Below are 20698 nucleotides of genomic sequence, written 5' to 3'. Positions count from 1 at the left end.
CTGCTGTGGAGGCGGCTACTGTTCTCAATCGCATGCACCCCGCACCTTCTTTTGTTTACATGGGATCTAGCAGCTTGAAAATGTACTATACAATTGCAACACGATTGAAAGATAATGTTTTCCTTGAAAGCAAAATGTTACATAATTGTACTGGGTCATTTCTTGTGTTCTCGATCGCGAATGTTGGCGCCAGGAAATCTTAAGTAAGGGGATCATATTAACGAGTTTCTACTGTACTAGGTGAAATGCCATACATGTCCTTATGGTTTGTGCCATGCATGTAGATTATGCAAACGCTTTTTTGATATAATGAAAGAATTCATGCAGACTGCACAATGGATAGCGCTACATGTGCTGCTAATGTGGCAAATCTCAGGTGGGGCCAATGACCCAAAATGAATGAATGAATAAAGCCTTTATTTTAAGGAAGGGGACGGCTCTAGGCCGCTGATGGGGATTAGGAGGGAAGGGAATGTGGGTTCCCAGACTGTCGGCTGAAGCACTTCTTTATCTCAGTCTTGGATCTTCCGCTTTATGCAGGCTCAGATGCATGTTCAGTTCTGCCGCTCCCACATGGGCTGATCGACCCAAAATAAAATCCTCCAAGAGTGGCGTTGACATTTGCAAGACAAGGGGCTACAGTCTGTCGGTACTAAATCCTAAATGTATGCTAGGCATATGCCTGTGGCATGCGTCAGAGGTAACAATCTTGGCTGCTCTCACCAACAGTGCCGAAAGCAAAGCAAAGCAAAGCAAAGATCATCACCTTCAAGAGCTGCCCAGAGCTGGTGTACTCTTCTTCGGAGAAGTACAGCTCCATGTCGTTCACGTCGTTCTCCAGAATGTACTTTATCTTGGTCACGTACAAGTCTGGATCGTCCTGTTCAAAGTACTGGCAGGGAAGAATTTAATGGCAAAGAGATGTATGCATGGCGACATTGCTAGTGATAGTTTTGCTTGCTGCTTTTCTCACCACAGCAAATGTGCCACATGCGTTGTTTAAATATCACTCACGCTGTTGTACACATACAATGTTAAACATCCATCACTACGCATTGCTAGAAACTTTTACATGAAACAGTAGTCCATAGAGCTGACAAGGTTTGATCCTGGAAAGGTTCATTGGTTCTTACAAGGGGCGGCATAGCGGTGGGCTCAGAATTAATGCTGTCTTAGGTTTCTTTAACATGCACTGAAGCCTGATTATACATGAGCATTCATGCGTACGGCTGTGGTGACAAGAAATCAAACCTTCACTAGTGCTCAGCTCAGTGGCAGAATGCCCACAGCCACTGAACCACCACAACTACTAATTGTTGTACAAACTTTAGGGATACGACTGCACCTAATTATTATGTATTACTTTTTTTTCTGGCGATAAAAAACTTTAGCCTTGACTTTAGTTGATGCTGCCTACTCCTTCTTTGCCCTTGTGTTTACGCTTTCATGAGAGAAAGAGAGAAATAAACGTTTACTTGCGATGGAGGAAGAAAGAAACGTTTATTTGTGAAACAGCTAGCAAAGTCTAATAAAGAAAAAAATAACAATAAAGTAATGAAGAAAGAAAAGTAGCAATAAAACTTGCACACTGTAAGAGCTAAACATTTGAACGTACACATCATACATAGTAATGACATGAAGTAATCCACATGCATACACGGCACGTCTCTGTATAAGCAATGCGGTGGCACTTGGCATGTCTGCTGGCAGCACAACAAGAAATCAAATCCTCAAACTTGCATAAAGCAGCAAAACGCAACAGCCACTGAGCCACTGTGGTGGATAAGCGTTCACTGATCGATTAGTCGAGTTTAATCTCATAAAGTGACCCCGGGTTTATGAGAGATGCCATAGTGGAGGGCTCCGCATTAGTTTAGAACCCCTCAGGTTCTTTAACATGCACATTAACCTAAGCACATCAGTGTCTTTGCATTCCATCAGTGTCTTTGCATTACCTCAGGCTTGGCACGATGCATGATGAAAGATGAAGACAAACACTGACCGCGAAAGGTTTTAGTAATGTTAACATTTTGGCTCCCGCACAAGAGACTCGTTCCCAATCTCATCATGAACAAGACTTCCATGTGGGATGCCCGACAGGATTCTGTTATGTATCGCAATTTCATCGACCACTGTACAAGTTACTGTACTCTGGACCTGTGTTGGACCTGTGCTGGACCTGTGCTGGACCTGTGCTGGACCTGTGCTGGACCTGTGCTGGAACTGTGCTGGAACTGTGCTGGAACTGTGGTGGAACTGTACTGGACCACTGTGCAGGTTAGCACTTAATACACTGAACCAGACTGTGCGGAGACGCCCTAGCCACAGAAACTGTTAGATGCACTAGATTGTGCTATCTTCTGAAAGAACCCTGAACGTGAAATGACATGTAAAAAATAAATAAAGTGGGAGTAAGAAGTATGAGAGGCTTACCTTGTAATGAACCCTGAGCCCGATGAGCTGAGCAAGGAATGACCTGGAGAAGCGAGCCCTGACTAGTTGCCTGTAGCCACTGCCTAGCGAGGACTCGTAAAGGCACTTGCTGACAATGCGGCCCGCATACTCGTAGTGCTTCAACTTCAAGTGAGCCGGTCTCCGCGGATTCGGGTGAACCTGCAGGTTCAGGCAGGGCGCCGCATGGATGCGGGGTAAGCAATGAGAACTGCGAACAGCATAGTGGCATAAAGTATGCCCTATTGGATATCCATATCATCCTCATTATCGTATGCCAAACTGCATTCACAGCAGGTTTTAATAACAAGCGCGAAGCCTCATGATGAATGTGATGTACTATTGCTAAGCACAGCACAATATATAAAGGAGGGTGGTTGGTGCTCGGCTTCCAAGGATGACACATGATATTTAACCCCGTAGCCATGTTGTTTTATCAAGAAATTTCTTATGCAAAGTGCCTTTTTTTTTTCTGATGATGAATAACCTTGTCATAAAAAGGAGGTTCTTGAAGTAGGAAAATATAACCGCCCCATAAGATGAATAAAAGTAGCTTACTGAAATTTATTGTATGCCATAGTATAAGTGCACCAACCACTTGTTAGTAATCAACACAAATTTTGTAAGGCATATATATATAGAAATTTCTTGTATCTAGTGCACTAGCTGTGCATGCTAAAGTGCATTTGACTACGGGAGCTTTGGCTGGGCGTAGTACAGCTCAAAACAAGGGATTACACACAGTCGCTTTCCAACAGGTTTCATCGATTGTCATCAAAAGCAGATCATTCTGTCGAAAACACTCGTTATACTATAATTCAGCTTGGAAGCCTACAGTAAACTTCTTACAGAGTACAGAAAAAAAGAATATAGTGAAGGCTAGTGGCGGAACGCTGTTCACGTCAATTTCAATCCACAGAAATGCATTTCCGGTGTCGTTTTACAAGTTTTCCTCTTTGTCTTCATCTGAGCAGCTGCTCACTTCAGTCATCATCACGTTCGTTTCAGTGTCCTGAAACAATGTATACCTTGGCATTTGAACCATCATCGTCTGAAGACGACGACGACAAAGAAATGCCTTGTTTTCTGGAAGATGGGCGGGCGTAACAAGCATTGCCTCCGCCAGACACCAATTTTTAAAATGTCAGTTGCCACATATAAAACGCGTCTCAGATGTAGAAAAAAAAAAAAGAAATAGCCAGGCATGCACTGCCATTGGCTGACCGAAACACCAATAAAATTGCGGACATGCGTCTCTCCTCCAAGATGGTCAAAGGGAGAACAAGTACTGCAAGGGCGAGCAGTACTCGTCCTAAGTGCCTTGGGACATGAGGGCTTGCGCGAGCAGGCATTGGACGAGCAGTGCTCATTGAAAACAGTAAAGACATTAATGGGCACAGTTTGAGATGCTGGAACGGAGTTCTACAATACCGTACAGTTTTATGTGGCACGTCTGATGCAGGCAGAATTGGATTCTTATTATGCCTATGATATGCAAGCTATGTCACACCATTATGAAGTTTTGAGAAGAAGGAAAATTGAGTGGCTTGATTTTTGTTAATCACAACTGGTAAGCACATTTAGCAGCGCAACGCACGCATAATGCAGAGGTCGTGGATTTAGCTCCCCACTGGATACAAGTTAGCTTTTCGTCTACTTTCATGTTCCCTATTCATCCATTATTTTCTTCTACATTTCAATTTCAGCCACAGCTAATTATCCCTATGCTTTCCTTGGCTTCATTGCCTGTTGGCTTTATATGGTCACGATAAACAACAATCGAGCCTGTCACTAAAGTAGCCTATCACCCAAAAAAAACCTGTCCCCTCGAACAGGAACGAGGTCTGCACATCTGGACTAGTGCAAGCCTTCCTTCCTAGTTACTACTGCCATGTGCCAAACAATTTAAACACGACTTTCAAGCACAATTTTTGCATTTAGTTTTTGGTATGGGCAGTGGTTCAACAGCAAGATCGTAAACACCAGTTCCTGCTGTGGGAGAGGAGTCTTTAGTGAACAAAGTTTTGGCTGACTCACCAAGCCCTGCTTGTCATTCTTAAACCGGTGAAAGAGCTGGTTTTCAGGGTCGAAGAGTGCAGCACAGAGGATCTCAAACCATTCTCGGCGAAGTCCACCCCAGTCCAAACCTTGGAATGTCAAAAGACAGGCAGAAAGAGTTGGAACCTTCAAACAAGAGTCAGCCAGTGAAACAAACGTACACTGCCAACGCATACAATGTTACAGTTGGCATCGAAAGTATATGGAGCATGAGATCTCGGAGGATTTAGATATGCAGCCCGGATTAGCAAACGTGACATGGAGTGCTGTGCTATTTTACTGACAGCAGTCAAAACCTGATCAGGAATGCAAATTTTTCTCAAAATACGCATCCTGTAAACTTCTGAAGCCAGCTTTGCAGTCATGAGGAATAAGATAGGGAACACTTAAGTTGTTATCAGGCAATGATTACAACTGGTGTGCAGATTCGAATTTGAAACGTTAATGTGTAACAAATATACATAGTTTTCCAGTTCGACATTTAAGTCTCATGGAACGCATTTAGAGGAGAATTTCCATGGCCTCTTGAAAAACGTGTGAGACGCTGGTTGAAAAACACTGATAAACAATTTACAGCAAAACTGCACATGCTGAGTCAGTGGAGCTTATGTTTGCAGGGAAATGTAAAGCAACATGTGGCAAGTTGGCCCATAAACTCTAAAAAGGTTACTTGCATGAAGCTAGCTTCATGTGAGATTCAGTTTACCAAGACCAAGTAGAAGAGGAGTAAGTCAGTGGCGATAAAACACAAATACAATCAATTTCATGTCCCGCTATCCAACTAGGTCATCTCCGTCAAGGAAGTCACTACATGGCTTCATTTTTTACTTCTACCTCCTCATGGCTGGCCATCAAATAACCAGAAGCAGTCTGTGTTCACTAGTACACTCTACAACCAGTCTGTACATGTTTTTAACTTTTTCATTGTGTTTATTGAGTGCCCCTCCTGCCAGCGCCACAACAGCTCACAGAGAACAGATGCCTTTTTGGAAAGCCTTCAAGGCTATGTATTTCTCCTATACAGCAGAGTGATATATAGCACAGTGACACGGAACCGAAATCATAAAAGCATACAGCTGTCACAAAAGCATGTCTTCAAGCATTTTGAATGGACAAACACAGCCTTGTGCTTTTCCTGTGTCTTCTCTTAAGTGCAAGAAGAAGAAATTTTGCTCAAAAGAGTCTCCATTTATCACTGTGATGCCTTGAAGAAAGGTGAAACAAACAACAAAATAATGTAAACAGAAGATGAAACAAACAATTGGTGCTCACAAGCTCCAGAAACACAGCCACACAGGAATGTTGAACCATAGTTACATTTCACCGCTACAGCACAGCAAAGTTGCCCTGAAAAGTGGGACTGTTATAACCTACTGTCAATGAAAAGTCGAAGTCCAAACACTTGCTGAAAATTGCTGAACACTGTTGCAACGCTCCGATGGCAGTCAAAAAGCCACCACGAACTTATCTAAAATGTTTGCTGTTGACATTTGATGGCACGTGGTACAAGGTGTTTTGAACAGAAACTCACCTTGTTCTCCCATGAAGGTTATCTCGAAGCTCTTGCACCAGTCGCTGGTGCTGAAGTTCTTGGTCGCCTTCATTGACTGCAGCAAAAACGAGGGAAAAAAAAGAAGAAATGTTGGCATGCACTGTGGGGATGCTCGACTCCATCAAATCCCCTGATATTCATCTTCCCCGCGTGACTTTTGTGTCTTGTGAGGGGGTTCAGCTTCCTCACATGACACACGTGCGACAGCGAGAGCCAGTCTCGCAATTACATTGTTTTGCCAAAAGGTGGCAGGAGCACTCCTACGCTAAACGCCACCTGACGGTGTGGAAAAGAAGGCTAGTCTTAGTTGCTCAAAAGGGCGCCCACACTCAATGTGCTAATGATTTTTCGATGCCAATGCCCTGAGGAAGAAATATTATGACTCCTTCTAGAGCTATCAGATGCTACGTATTTCATTGAATAGGGATACAACAGGCTAGTAAATTGTTGCTTACACAAATATACCAATGTAAAGCAATTTTTACGTGAAAAACCTGCTCTGAGCCTTCAGTTATATAGTAGTAACAAAAGTAAGTTGCCAGCCAAGTGCAAATGAAGAAACAGTTTAGGAATTTTACAGGTACTCTTAACTTACTACAATTTTGGAGGAAATATTTGGTTGGACAAAAGTGTAAGGGTAACCTAAGCAACAGTAAAAGTAGTCCAAGATAGGATGTATGAAGCTACTAATATAACTTTGTGATCATTAGCAGCTTGAATTTGCAATTAGTACGATTCACAGAATGAATATTTCATATTGACACTCTGGTAAATTTTTTTTGACAGAAGGGTTAGCCTGTGAATTATTAAGTGCAAAGGATTTGTTGGCACAGGTCTGTCTGTCGACAAGGCCTCGTTCGCACAATCACTTAGCTTGCTGACTTCAACTTCCCTGAAGATGTCGTGAACACTGTGTAGACAGCCAATCGCATGGTCACCTCATGGGCAGAACAACTTGCAAACATGAGTGAATTGGAACACTGATGAATCATGCATTCTGTAATGTTACAATGTTGCAAAGTCATTTTCATTAAAACAGTCTTATGCTTTGGGTAACATAGATAGTGACGGGCCCTGTGTCTTTTCAGCGTTCATCCAATGTTTTTCTTTCTGCTTTGGAGAACCAGAATGTTTCATTTTGCTAAAAATGGGTCTGGAATCTGACAGATGACTTACAGACTCAAGAATCTTGTCTCGTGACACCTTCAGCTGAAGCTTGTCATGGTAGTGCTTCTGATGCAGCTTCCGCACCTCGTAGTGGAAAAATTCTAACTTGTCCTTGAAGGTCTCTGACCCACCTATTTTGCAAAATGATCAAACAGACGTTTATCATGCTCAGATCAGGAACACCCTTATGAAAAGAGTACAGTCGACTTCTGTTCATTCGATCTTGACAAAACCGACGAAACTGCTCGAATTATTTGGAGTGTCGAATTAAACAAAAGGCAGATTAAAAAAAAAGACGCCGAAACACGCCGTCGATTGACTAGGCAATGTTTGCTCTTAACGTTAGCTTCACAGCAATACAATAATGTTATGCAACGAAGCATGTTAAGCGAGAAAAGGTGCTACTATTACGGCACATAGCACGTGTTCTTTAATTTACAAACGCACATGCGCCATCTCTGGTCACAGTACGAGCACTGAGACGCCTAACAAGCTTACTTGCAGGCATTCGCGATTTTAGATAGACCCCCGCTCTTTTGTTCGCTTTAAGCGTCCCCTCGATTTCTGGAGTTTTTTTATTTTACAGCCTTTCTTTTCATTAGCTTTCCCAAAACACAGATAATATATTTAAGGAACGTGTACTAGGCCCCGTTAATGGTCTCGTATGCCAGAGACACGCATGGCGGGCGAAACGAGGTGCTCATATTGCCACAGCAACATCAGAAACAGCTCTGAATGGCTGCTAGTATGCTTAATATGCGTCTAGGTGCTCGTACTGTGACCGGAGATGGCGCATGCACCTGTATAATTAAGAAACGCGTGCTATGTTCCGTGGCAGTGGCCCCTTTGCCGTTGTTTTTTAGTATGCTTCGCCGCATAAAGGCGCGCTCACACTAGCGGGAGACTTCCCGCAGCGGCACAGCGTAAACGACGCCGCTGCGTCGCAGCTGCTCGGAATGACGATCACACTGCGAGCGTTTTCTCGCTGCGGCTCTTGGAATGTAGAGAGAGGAGGCGTTGAGGGAGGCAGGAACACACAGGACAGCGCGCCGAGCAACAGCCGAGTGTCCCGCAGCACGCGCGCAGCCTCCTGCCTCCGCCGACGGGGTCACTGAACTGGGACCGACGTCACGGTTCACGGTCGGCCCCTATTGGCTGTTCTCGTCAGCGGCACGGCAAAAATAGGTACCCGACCCATCGCTCTGCGGGACGGCAGAGCAGCCTGTCTGCGGGAGAAAAACCGGTTTGTGCGGGAAGCGGCGTGCGGGAAACGTTCTGCGTTGCGCGCTTTCCCGCTAGTGTGAGCGCGCCTTAACATGGCTGTATTGCTGCGAATATGACCAATCAACTTCGTGTTATCCAGCGAGGGCCAATTTTGAGTGAAATAAACGGAAGTTCTTGGCCCATAGAAACGCATGGACGCCAGGCGGAACCTTCGGTCGTGATCGAATTAACTGTAAAGCTAAACTAACCGGAGTCTAATTAACGAAAGTCTACGGCCAAGTTGCCTTAAAACATTTCATGTAGGAAACTAGGCAATGACAAAATAAGGCTCTGCGCAATTCTGTAATACGCCACACTTAGTCTGAACGATTGCATGCAGGTTAAACTATGGATAACTGAGATTTCCTTGAAAGTCGTTTATGTTCACTACAACAGAGGTGGCTACATTCAAATTTCTGGGGTTTCATTGAGCTATCTGCAGCTGAAAGATACTAAAGCACGATAGTGGTGCTTTGAATGAGAATGAAAAGTCGAGCAACTTTGTTGCAATTCCATTACCTCCTTCTGTTCAGTGGCTATGGCATTCCACTGCTGAGGTTGGGGTCGCCGGTTCAATCCCTACCGTGGCGTCCGCATTCCGACATGGGTGGAACGCAAACACACTCGTGCATTTTGATTTAGGTGCATGTTAAAGAACCTCAGGTGGTCAAATTTAATCTGAAGGCTCCCACTATGGCGTGCATCATAATCAGATCATGGTATTGTCAGTCTTGTGCCAGTGATTACACAAACAAACTAGTGGCAGTATGGTGGAAACATAGTGGAGGCAGGCTATGCGAGACGTACAAGATGTCAACATAGTTATGACAGTGGCAGCATTTCTGAGAATCCGCATCAAGGTTAAATGGCAATAGGGGGCATGTTTTGGTGGCGATAGTCACCTTTGCCATGGCAGCGCTAAACCACTACCAAGACCTAGTACACATGCAATTTGGCATTTTGTCTTTACTCGACTGAAAAACAGCTGTGTGAAAATGTGGTTTATGAAAGCGACTTCAAATAAATGAAACCAATGACTGCAAGAGCTTCAGCTGGGAAAGAGGTGCTGCTATGCAATGTGCACATTGAAAGCTTGGTCGTCTTCCATGATGCTACATCGGCCCTCACAGCAACAGCTGCATAAGAGACGACCAAGCGAGCTGCAGCGAGTGCAAAGAAGTAACAATGTCAATGTCCTGCTCCCATGTGACTGCCTTCTGCATTGATGACTTCATGATACAGTAGAAACAAAACTGTAACTGGCTGTAGAAAAGCTATTAAACTATTTAGGGTGCCCCGAGGTTCGCATGTATTGTTTCCGGGGTTTAGAGATCTAGGACCTTCACTTAACATAAAAGAATGAAGAGTTGAAAATATGTCAATACTCCAATTCCAAGACAATCCTATTCGATGCCTCACATTAGCACTAAATCAGGCCCAGCTGCTCTCAGGCAGAAAACATTTTTGCCTCCATTTCCCTGCGGTTTCGTTTCTTTTCATTTGTGAAGTGCCGTCTTTTAAACAAGTGTCTTCCTCAGGCAATGAATAGAGTCGCACTAACCAATGTTCTTGAGCAGGAACTGAGTGAAAGTGGCGGCAATGACGTCCCTTTCCTCGCAAACCATTTCAACTTGCGGCTGACAGCCATCGTCCACGACGAGCACGGGCTCTCCTTCGTGATTGTTGCTCCCTTTGAATTGAAACTGCGAGCGAGAAAGCACACAGCCCTGGTCAACAGCTTCAAAGTTTTGGGGTATCGCAGAACATGGCAAGTGAACGTTACACAGGACACAAAATGAAACAATGTGGAGCATGGACAAATATAAATTAATGAATGCATTAGAGCAGGGCAGACTCCACAAAGAGCAAAGTAGTCGTGCCATTAACTATGAGGCAAATACTATACTACTAAATAATACTATTAACTAAACAGAGAGTACAATGCAGGATCTTTGTCTGCCTTCATGATATGTTTGTCTCAGACATGCCGCTGTTTTAAAATGACATAATCTACATGAGCCAACTCATCCAAACCAAGCAAGGATTCGCCGTCACCAAAACAACTGATGCACACTCATGTTCACCTGCTATGTTGAAACGTTGCGGTGGGCTGTATTAGGAGCAACCACATTTAAGGCCACAGAAATAGACTGAGGGGGCAAGAGATTTACATTCACAAAGTGAATGCGTCGAGCACACAGGAAGCCACAGTGGGGGGCTCTGCAATGCGTTCAACTAATACCAAAAGTTTATCACGACATCCTTTTCCCATCAATCCTTTCAAAACATACAGATCTTCTGCTCCGTGAATTAACATCTTGTTTGTTCACATAAAGTGTCAAGCAACACATAGGCAAGCTACACTAACGAAGTTCTCGTTAAGCCTAAGTTGCGAGTGCTAAACTATGTGTTCTAAAAACCATGAAAAAGCTACACGAAGGAGGTCATCATTGTAACATCCTCTGTTCCTTATTGCATATTTATGTAGCTTGAACACTACTAGATTACTCAGTGGGCTATTTTGCTAGTGCCATAAGTGCATTGATGTCAACAGCTACAAGTGATATGCACTGCTTTTGTAGCTCTGTTGCCAAACATGGTCGCATATTCACACCCACCTGTAAATTGTGAGTCAATGTTCCTGAACAGACAAGGTAACAAAAAGTGCGCAAAACATAACAAGAGTCAAGAAGAAATAAGTATTTAAGGAAGGGAATCTGTCCGACCATGATAATGTCAAGTGTGGACAAGGAGGAAATGCAGTTTTCGTCGTAGCAGGAGGACAGATGATGCAGCAGGCCGTGTTCTCATCGTATACATGCTTTTCTATGGGGAGACTCAGGATAAATGTGATATCGTCCCATATTTTGTAGATATTTCCCGGATTTCACTCAATAATTTAAAGAAACAGAAGTGACAGAGATTTTAGCAATGGTAACTGCTCATTACTGCTTAGATTACATGCCATGCCGCCACCGAAGCAAGCTACCAGCAGTATATCTGGGCAGACGACCTCTGCCAATGCCACAAATTCACTCGTTCGCATGTGTTGTACGTGTGTGCGTGCATAGATGACCTTGGGAGGCAAAGCTCCGATTACCTAAGTTGCGATGCGCTCCGAGATGCAAACTGTCATGCTTATCCCTGCAGTTTGCAGGCTTCCCGTCTTCCTTGTTCTCGCGGGTTTCTGCATTGCGGCAACGGCGGCAGCAGTTTCCCAGATGCTGCGTGTACGCTTTTCAGGTTACCGCAAAGGCCAGCGCTTTCCACTCGTGCCATTTGAGGATGTGGAGCAATTGTGTACGTCTGAACTGTAGCATCGGCTATGCATCCATTTACGTGTAGAAGTGGGTAGCAGTGTATGGGCCCCAGATAGCCCTGAAGTGGCCTGTATCCGACGAGCCAAATCGAAGGACAGAAAGCACGCTGGTGCCATGTCCTCAGCCATGACTTTATTAGGATGCTGGAGCGAGCACTGTCTCGCCTCCTGAAAAATTCTTGCTTCGCGGCAAGAGTGAGTGGGCACGTTGTTGCTACCGGTTCTAAGCTTAGTAAAGACCATTTGTATTGTTTTGTTTTATTGCCCCTCCTTCCCCCCCTTTAAACAAACTACAAATTGATGTCACATATAAATATTCAGAACACGTCAAGGAAAATGAAGTTAATCAGCCTACCTTAGTGCTGGGGCAGAGTCGGAATGTGATGAGCCTCTTTGGAATGATCCTGAGCATATATTCCTTGATTGTGAGTTGCTAAAGGAAGCAAGCAAGAGTCGTTAGAATGTGGGTGATTAAGTTAACAAACACAAACTATATTCAGGCAAAGAAGCACTTAGGACAGAGTTGGGTACATTAAAAAAATATGTATACTTAGGGAACACGAAGGAAATGAGAACAACAATGACATATTAGTGCTTGCAGCTGACCTTTGGCGAAACGTAGACAAACACCTTCTTGGGTTTGCTAAGCCTCTCGCAGTTCATGGCTATCAGCTTGGCTTCGTACCAGATGTTGTGGCTTTTCTTGGCAACATTCTTCTTGACCAATGCAGCATCGCTTTCTGCATAATTGACAAAAAGAAAAAGAAAATTATAAAATTGCGGCGAAAGTTCGCCATGGAACTGAAAAGCTATGAGCATAAAAACAAAGAAATTATACAATAATGGTGTCTATGGATTGTTTTTAAGATTCTTGGTCAACAATTAAAATACCGTATCTGGGCTTCAATGACACAAAGCGTACTTTTATTAGACGATGCATTTTTCACAGCTTATTATTCCAGAAACACATAGAAGTTATGTTCTACTAATCGAGTTTCATTAATTGTTCCAAATTTAAATGTGCTTTTCCTTTTTTTCAGTCACAGCTGTGCTGACACAATACAATGACAAAATTGCACATTTGTTGATAGCAACCATGGGAAGGCAAAAGCTTACTTTGTTTCACTTAATACGCAAAACCCGCAAGCTGTACTTGACACTTGGTGCCTTACACATGATATGTGGTCAAGTTGTGCAAACTCCAATGCTGCTAGTGACATCGTGTGACACACTCACTCGAGAGCACAATGACGTGGAAGTCTCCATTGCTCAGGCTGGTGCCGCGGTAGGAGACATTGACTTGGTAGCAGCCAACCTTGTTGAGGTTAAGCACTAGTGCTATCCTCGAGTTTTCAGGATGGCTCTCCCAGTGGTAGCAGGATGTGACGGGTCTATCTGAGCTGACCTGCGTGTTTTGAATGAAAGAAAAAAATGGAGTCTTCCCACCTTGCACTGACAATAAAACTCGACCAAAATGTTTTCTCCTGCGCTGTCAAATTGATGCTAACAGACGGCAGGTTGTGAAAGTTTTCACCGAAAGCTAGTGCATGGGATCAAACTTTTGAAACACATCAAGACCCCCCTTCCCTTCTACCCCACCCTCCTGAGTTAGAGCTAAAGATTTTAGTCTGATAATATGCAAATTGAGAAACTGCATTATGGCCTTTTCCTGCTTTTTATATAGTCTCTGTCCTTTTGTTTTGCTTTAGCTTTAGGAAGTTGACCTTCGAAGTCCTTATTACCTATTTCTTAACCACAAGCCTTAGTACTAGCATAACATGCTATTAACACTCCCAAGGCAACAGTGTACTGCTACAAGAGAAGCTACCGCACATCTCTTTTGTTACTAAAATGTACATAAAAATTTTTTTTTTCCAGTTTACCTTGCATAACGCAATACCACCTGTACACTATATCACAGTGGTCAAAGCACAAGACAGAAGGAGGACTACACAGATTAAGAGAAATTTTTTTTAAATTTAATTTTGGGGGTTTGACATCCGTAACGGTATAGTGGGTTACAAGGGGCACTTTTGACCGCCTGGGTTGCTTTTAACAACGCCCCCAACATTTGGTACACAAGTGCTTTTTTGCATTCCACCCCCATTGGAATGTGGCCGCCACGGCCAGAACTGAACCAGCGCTTTTGTGCTTGCCAGCACAATGCCATAGCCACTACTGCGGTGGGTAGGTCGAGAGTAAGACTATTTCTATGTAACATGTTACATAGTCTATCATAAGGAGCCAACAAACACTGAAACCAAGGACAACATGGGGGAAATTACTTGTGCTTTTTATAAATGAAGTAAAGAAACGATAAATTAATGGAAATGAAAGTGGATGAAAAAACAACTTGCCGCAGGTGGGAACCAAACCCACAACCTTGCCGCAGGTGGGTTTGAGTTGTTTTTTCATCCACTTTCATTTTCATTAATTTATCGTTTCTTTATTTCGTTTATAAAAAGCACAAGTAATTTCCCCTATGTTGTCCTTGGTGTCAGTGTTTGCTGGCTTCTTATGATATGACTAATAAAAATTGGGGCCCTCGGTTAACCCCCTTTCTTCTCGTTTGTAGTCTATCATAGTTGCACCGTCCGCATGACAACATACTAACAAAAATCCTATTCTATCCTATGTATATATATTAAAGTGTCATAAGCATATCACTTTTGTAGGTATTTACATGTGGAAATCACACAGAGACCAAAAATTTCCACTGCAGATCTGACCTTCACTGTGGTAGTCATGGTGTACGAGGTGCCTTGCTTGAAGAAGATGTCAGCTAACAATTTACGAGCAGTATAGAAGTGCGTCTTCAAAAACGTTTTTTTTCTCTGCTATTGAAAAGAGATGGGTGTCATGTAGACCTCAATCTAACATCCAGTATACAGGGCGTTACGGTACCTCTAAAGTATGCCATTATACCGCCAGCTCTTTTTTTTTTTTCCTCAAATATATAGCATGAGGTACAAATGAAGATTCAAGGCTAACTCCAATGAAATTTCGAGCAGTACAAGAAGCATGGTTTCAGATAGTGTACATAGAGAAAAGCCTCAGTGCAAAGACGAGCGGATGCGTCATGAAAGGCTCACAAAAGTAGAAGTTTTTGATACTGAAACAAATAAAGGAAGCAACTGCAACCATTATTGCTTGCCGTAATTGACACATAATTGAGGATGTACGGCTTCTTGGCATGATTTCCGAGATTAAGCGATGCCCACAGCTGTCCACGGTACGCCGAAAAAATCCCCAAGGCAACGTGCTGGGACTTGAGTTGTACCTGGCAACCACTAGGTGCACGCATCGTTTGCTTACATGCAACTTAACAGGCACTAATAAGAAAATTAGACTACTACAACGGCCATGCAGCTTCGCCAAGGTTGCTTCAGTGGTATATACTACTCACTTAAAACCAATTTAGCCAAAGTGAAATTTTGTTGCAGTGGGCTTCTGAATTAAAAAAAAAAGAAAGAACACAAATTATATTTGTGCAGTAGGCATGCTTTCTTTGAAGCTGCTCAATGTTGGAAAACAACACCAGCTGCACATACAACATGCAAGATCGTAAGACAGAATTGCTCTTCTTGAGACAGGTGGCCAGACGAAAAAGGTGTGGAAAGCCCACCTCGACGATGTCGACGCTGTACTCATCGCTGGGATCGGTGGTGGAATCCACAAGGCACGCATTGTTGTACTTGTCCCTGGGTTCCAGGAAGAGATGGTGCGGTTCGTCCTGGGTGCAGACCACCGTGCAGCTGTGGTGAATGAACCCTGTCTTCTGAGGGTCCGGCCGACCTAAATTTACACAAAGTGAGAGAGGTGAGCGGTGAGCAAAAATGTTTCTGGAGTGGAACTGGTTTATATGGCTGGTTAATTGATTGATTGGATTGCTGATTGATTACCTGACTAATTGTTTATTAACTGACTAGGTCAGTTATTTTCCTATTGATTAACTCTTTCTGTGCCATGAACGAGCCCGGTTCGTCCACGAATTTCTGGTAAAGCGGCCAAGGGTGAGCTATGGTCTTTGACGGTACTTTTCGTTTTCTAGCAATGCCATGGACGAGCTGACCACATCTAAGTGCTTTGTCGCGATTCTGGTAGATTGCAGCACGCAATCCGTGGGGCAACGCAAACAGAAAGCAAGTTTATTCTGGTGGAGGAAGTATAAGCCAATCAAGCTAACCAACTAATTCCTAGAACCCAAAGGCCGTAAAACCAACGCGAGTCACTGATTCTCAGCAACGAATACCTTCCTTCGCATTGTTGCCTCCTGCAACCAACTTGGCAACAGGGGTCTTTTAAAAATAATTTCTCAATTTTTTGTCAGAATTTGGGACAATAGCATGGCACGAAAGGGGCTAATTAATTTATTACTTAACTGAGTAAGTGTCCGATTAAGTAATTAACTCACTGGTCAATTGGCTAACTAAATTGTTTGTAGATGGTTAACTTATTGGTTTGGGTTTATTTATTTATTTATTTATTTATTTATTTATTTATTTATTTATTTGGTTTAATGTCTTAAAGTGGCGTTTGGACTATGTATGAGAGATGAAAAAATGTGGCTCTTGACCACCTGAGCAGGAGAATGCCATTGCCACTATAAATTGATCTTTTGCGGAGTGCAAAAACTGGTGCTAGAGACAGGATTTCTGCCAGGTGGACATTATTTCATTAATGCTCAGCTTTAACATAGCAGTTGGTACATGTGCTCTGGAGTAACTGATTATAAAGTTAATTAGCACTTTTTGTTAATTACCCAATATTGCTCTACTGTTTGCGTCCAAGTAATACCTGCCTCTTCAAGTAATCCAGTTGATGCAACAGAATTTCAATATCTACTGCAGTAGACTTTAATGCCTAACTGGCACCGCAGGTAATAGAGTATGTAAATAAATAGAGGTGATGATGTTATGTAAATTCGATATATTATATAAACCCGATATATTAATCTTTTTTTAATCAGGCATGAAGAACTGTAACACAAAGTAAAGTTTCGGAAATGATAGGCGTTGCATGATTCTGGTAGTCTTTGTTTTTTTACAGCAAGGTTTTACTTTATGCTAAAGAATAAATGCCGGATGAACCACAGACCAACCTGGAAGAAAGTTCTTGACAAACGGCGATCCCCGAACGTGCACCATGCCAATGAGGACCGACACATGGCAGAGACCAGCGCGGCGCACCGTGAACTGGACTCTCGCCTGATTGGCCAGGTTCGGATCTGTGCCCCCCAGCTCAACGCTGCATGCCACCTTGTGGGCGCCATTGCCGGCTACGATTTCGACTAGCAGTGGATCTTCGTCACAAATTGGGTAGCTGCGTCCATTGCGCTGGAAGAACTGCGAGAATGAGAAAGAATCAAGGTGCGATGGATCAGGCTTGAAGAAAGGCAGAAACTTCTTTTGAGTGAATTCGGCAGAAATATCTAAACTGCAATCAAGTCATCAATTTCCTCACCTCTGCGGACAGTTGTTGCACATGGAAAATTATGTACACTAAACAAGAAACAGATTATCTGATGCAGTACCATTACAGCGGTCACATTCGTAGACAATGGACCATACTACTTGATAATCTGTATACCGCGTAACAAAAATTCTGAGGACAGCTTGATTCTCACTTTTTCAGATGTCAAGGAGATACCTGGCCTCAAGGATAAAATTCACAAACACTGTGCTCTGTTATGGTGCTTCCACTACGGTATCTCAATAATGTGAAAAAAAAACTGCAAAGTGACAGGGTACTCAAAATAGCACTAGCTGATTGGATGATAATGACAATGAACACAGTGATGAACTTCTGAATATTATTCCATGTTTTATATTTATTTTGGGGCTCCCTTAACAGAGTGATGACATTTAGTTTTGACACAGTGTGGGGACGAACACATCACAAGAGTTTAGGCACCCTGCAGACACTGATGGCATCCTCGAGAAACTGCACCAGTGTGCCCCAGTGTGCCGTTTTAGCGAACCATTCTTGCACCAGGGTGCTCTAGTGCACACCGGTGCAGATTGTTGAGGATGCTACGAGACTAGGACATTGTGTGCATTGCAAAGAATTTTCTTCTTCTTTTTTGGAGACTATGGTGACGTGCACTGAGAGAACCTGTTGCTGTTGTAGTAAATGAGCTCAAAGCTGGAGGAAACGCTGTAGATTACAGATTTTATTTATTATGTTTTTTGTGTGCGTGTGATACTTTTTAGTAATGCAAGAAGTCCTTAAACTGTAATCTTGTCAGTTATAAATGTGCCTATACGTTTCTATGAAGGTGAATCAGAAATTCTTTGCCCCTATTTTTTATTAGCCAAAATAAGGTACATACAGGTAATTACAAATACACATACTATTCTGACTTTCTGATTTGCCGTCGTATGTTTATGATCATGGCATGAAGTATGTTCTCCTGTATTTATTCTTGTATTGGAAAAAAAATGAACCTCCGGGACCTCAATGATTTGTGAACTTGTCAGGGAGGTCTTAAGACAGAGAAGATTGAGAACCAATACTCGAAACAGGGGCAGTGCTATGAGTAGTCAGCTCCAATGCAGCGCATGACAGCAGCACACCTTGATGAAGAAGGTCAGTGTGCAGCCTACGACCTGCGGCTCGGTCCAGTCGAACTCGACCTTGCAGTTGGCCGGCGAGAGGTACTTCCCGGTGAGGTAGCTGAGGAAGCCGAGCTTCGCGGCGGCCGCAGCCGATTGGTCACACAGCAGCCCCGCGGGCGCCAGCATCAGGGAGGCCACGCCCACGAGCACAGAAGCCACCAGGGACACACCCAGCATAGCCCCTACAGTGACAGCCAAGGGATGTGGCATGACGGGCATTACGTATATGACACGCAATTTACCTCAGACATGCAGGAGGTTTTGCACGTGAGGTGTGTCACACAACAGAAGTGTCACGGATAGCGTGTGTCACACTTAACAGTGATTGTGCCTGTCGCACATACTGTGTGGCACATAATAGCGAACTCCACCTGTCACACACCCTGTACTTCACGGGCAACGGTCCTTGCATCTGTCACACACACTGTAAGTCACGCTTAGCAGTGATTGCATCTTGCACATACTGTGTGTCACGCTCAATAGTGACTGCACCTGTCACACACCCTGTACCTCAAAGTAACAGTAATCGCATCTGTCACACGCAATGTAAGTCACACTTAACAGCCATTGTGTCTGTTGCACATACTGTGTGTTGTACTTAATGGTGACCGCACTTGTCACACACCCTGTACCTCACAGCTAACCGTCACTGCATCTGTCACACACACCTTGTAAGTCACACTTAACAGTGATTGTGTCCGCTGCACATGAAAGTGATTGTCTTTCACACATACCGTGTTTTTTAAAGGGACTGACAGCTGGCCAGAATGGGTGGTGAGACGTTGATGCGAATGAAATTACCATGATGTATAGTGATATGAATCCAGCATGCTGATTGTGATTTAAGTAGGGATTATAATCTTAATTTGTCAAAGAAACTAAAAAACCAGTAAGTGGCAAGACCTGGCAAAGAAATCTTGGTGCTTTGGATGTATCATATGGGATTACTGTATGTAAGTCGACTCTTAATAAGTACAGTACAATTAGTCCTTAAAATTGCAGTTGATATATCATTAAACACTCGCGCATTATTCTGTGCTTCAGACATCAAAGATGCACGCATGGTTACAACAGCACGCTGAACTTTGTATCACGTGTAAAGGCATTGTTTCGTTTTCATTCCAAGTGGTTTAGCTTTGGCTGGTTAAATACCAAAACAGTTGGACATGAACCCACGAAAGCACGTGGCTATTATCACAGAAATAATTTAACAAACTGGAAAACATGAATCACAGGGACATTGACTTGATAAAGTAAATCATACTTTGTTACAGGTACGGCCGCACTTGTTGTCTGCCTCCCACTAATGCTGGCTTATAATCGCTATCCCGCTCACCTATCACCGTTTTCAGCATGCTTCCAGTGAACGACTACATCCTCACTGCAGATTGAAAAATTATCATTAAAAAATGTTCCTAGGCATTTTCCGCATTAGCACTGCATGATTAGACACTCTGACTGGTAAGCTTTCCATTGCACACACACAAAAAAAAAGGTACCATGAAAATTGGCTGTCAGTCCCTTTAACAGTAATTGTGTCTGCCACACGTCCAAAGAGTCACACTCAATAGTGATTGCATCTGTCACACATACTGAGCATCACAGAATACAGTGTCACAGCACTGCTACAGAGAAAAAGTGTTCACACTGTCACTTGCACAACAGATTTAGTACACAGAAGGCATTGAAACATCAGCTCTCTACACAACAGCATATGACACAATACACAGACACAAGGTCTGTGGGTCACACATAGCCCATGGTTCATGTGTTTTTGACGTCCTCATGCAACATGCTGTTGTTGCCAAAATAAAGAATGAAGAGCCAAGCTGAAGGGGTTATCTGAACTTGCGAGAAGATCTCAGCCCCCTGCCAGCAATTGCAACGACCAGTAAAAATAGGCAGAGGAAACGAATGAATGGCATTTGTGCTGCATTAGCCCACATAACGCTTTTCCTTAGCACTAAGCAAGACAACACTGTTTTTCTTTTAGCCACGTTGTGCAACCACACTAGTTACGCAAGAACACGAACAGTGTTTAAGGTGAACTTCCGTTTTGGCCTCCTACAGTTATCCTCAGTGACAAGAACCTGACCATTACCTTAATGCAACAACCTTAGCTTAAATTTTAAATTTAACAACTTTACCAAGTATTTACCTACAGTTCCCATGCATTGCGATGAGAATACGTATAATTAAGAGCTTTCTTTTTTGTATGTGCATGTAACCCACCATAACTGCAATAGTCTTTAACAGAGACCCTGCCTAACT

The 20698-nt window shown here is 43.3% G+C and overlaps 1 protein-coding gene across 2 annotated transcripts in view; it reads right to left on the bottom strand.

The window, feature by feature from the left end:
- LOC135917477 (apoptosis-resistant E3 ubiquitin protein ligase 1) overlaps positions 1–20698 on the bottom strand; it is a 97470-nt gene that overhangs the window by 13263 nt on the left and 63509 nt on the right. For both annotated transcript variants that reach the window (XM_065451043.1, XM_065451042.1), the window contains exons 5-16: positions 18386–18609; positions 16912–17155; positions 15436–15605; positions 13047–13215; positions 12417–12550; positions 12166–12243; positions 10053–10194; positions 7238–7359; positions 6041–6116; positions 4489–4598; positions 2434–2613; positions 767–892 (exon numbers count right to left, since the gene is read on the bottom strand). In XM_065451043.1, coding sequence (XP_065307115.1) covers positions 767–892; positions 2434–2613; positions 4489–4598; positions 6041–6116; positions 7238–7359; positions 10053–10194; positions 12166–12243; positions 12417–12550; positions 13047–13215; positions 15436–15605; positions 16912–17155; positions 18386–18609 — 1775 coding nt within the window. The remainder of the gene's footprint in view (positions 1–766; positions 893–2433; positions 2614–4488; positions 4599–6040; positions 6117–7237; positions 7360–10052; positions 10195–12165; positions 12244–12416; positions 12551–13046; positions 13216–15435; positions 15606–16911; positions 17156–18385; positions 18610–20698) is intronic.

This window comes from Dermacentor albipictus, chromosome 7 (genome assembly GCF_038994185.2).
Source record: "Dermacentor albipictus isolate Rhodes 1998 colony chromosome 7, USDA_Dalb.pri_finalv2, whole genome shotgun sequence".
NCBI classification, from domain to species: Eukaryota; Metazoa; Arthropoda; class Arachnida; order Ixodida; family Ixodidae; genus Dermacentor; species Dermacentor albipictus.
This window is presented reverse-complemented; position numbering and strand designations above follow the sequence as displayed.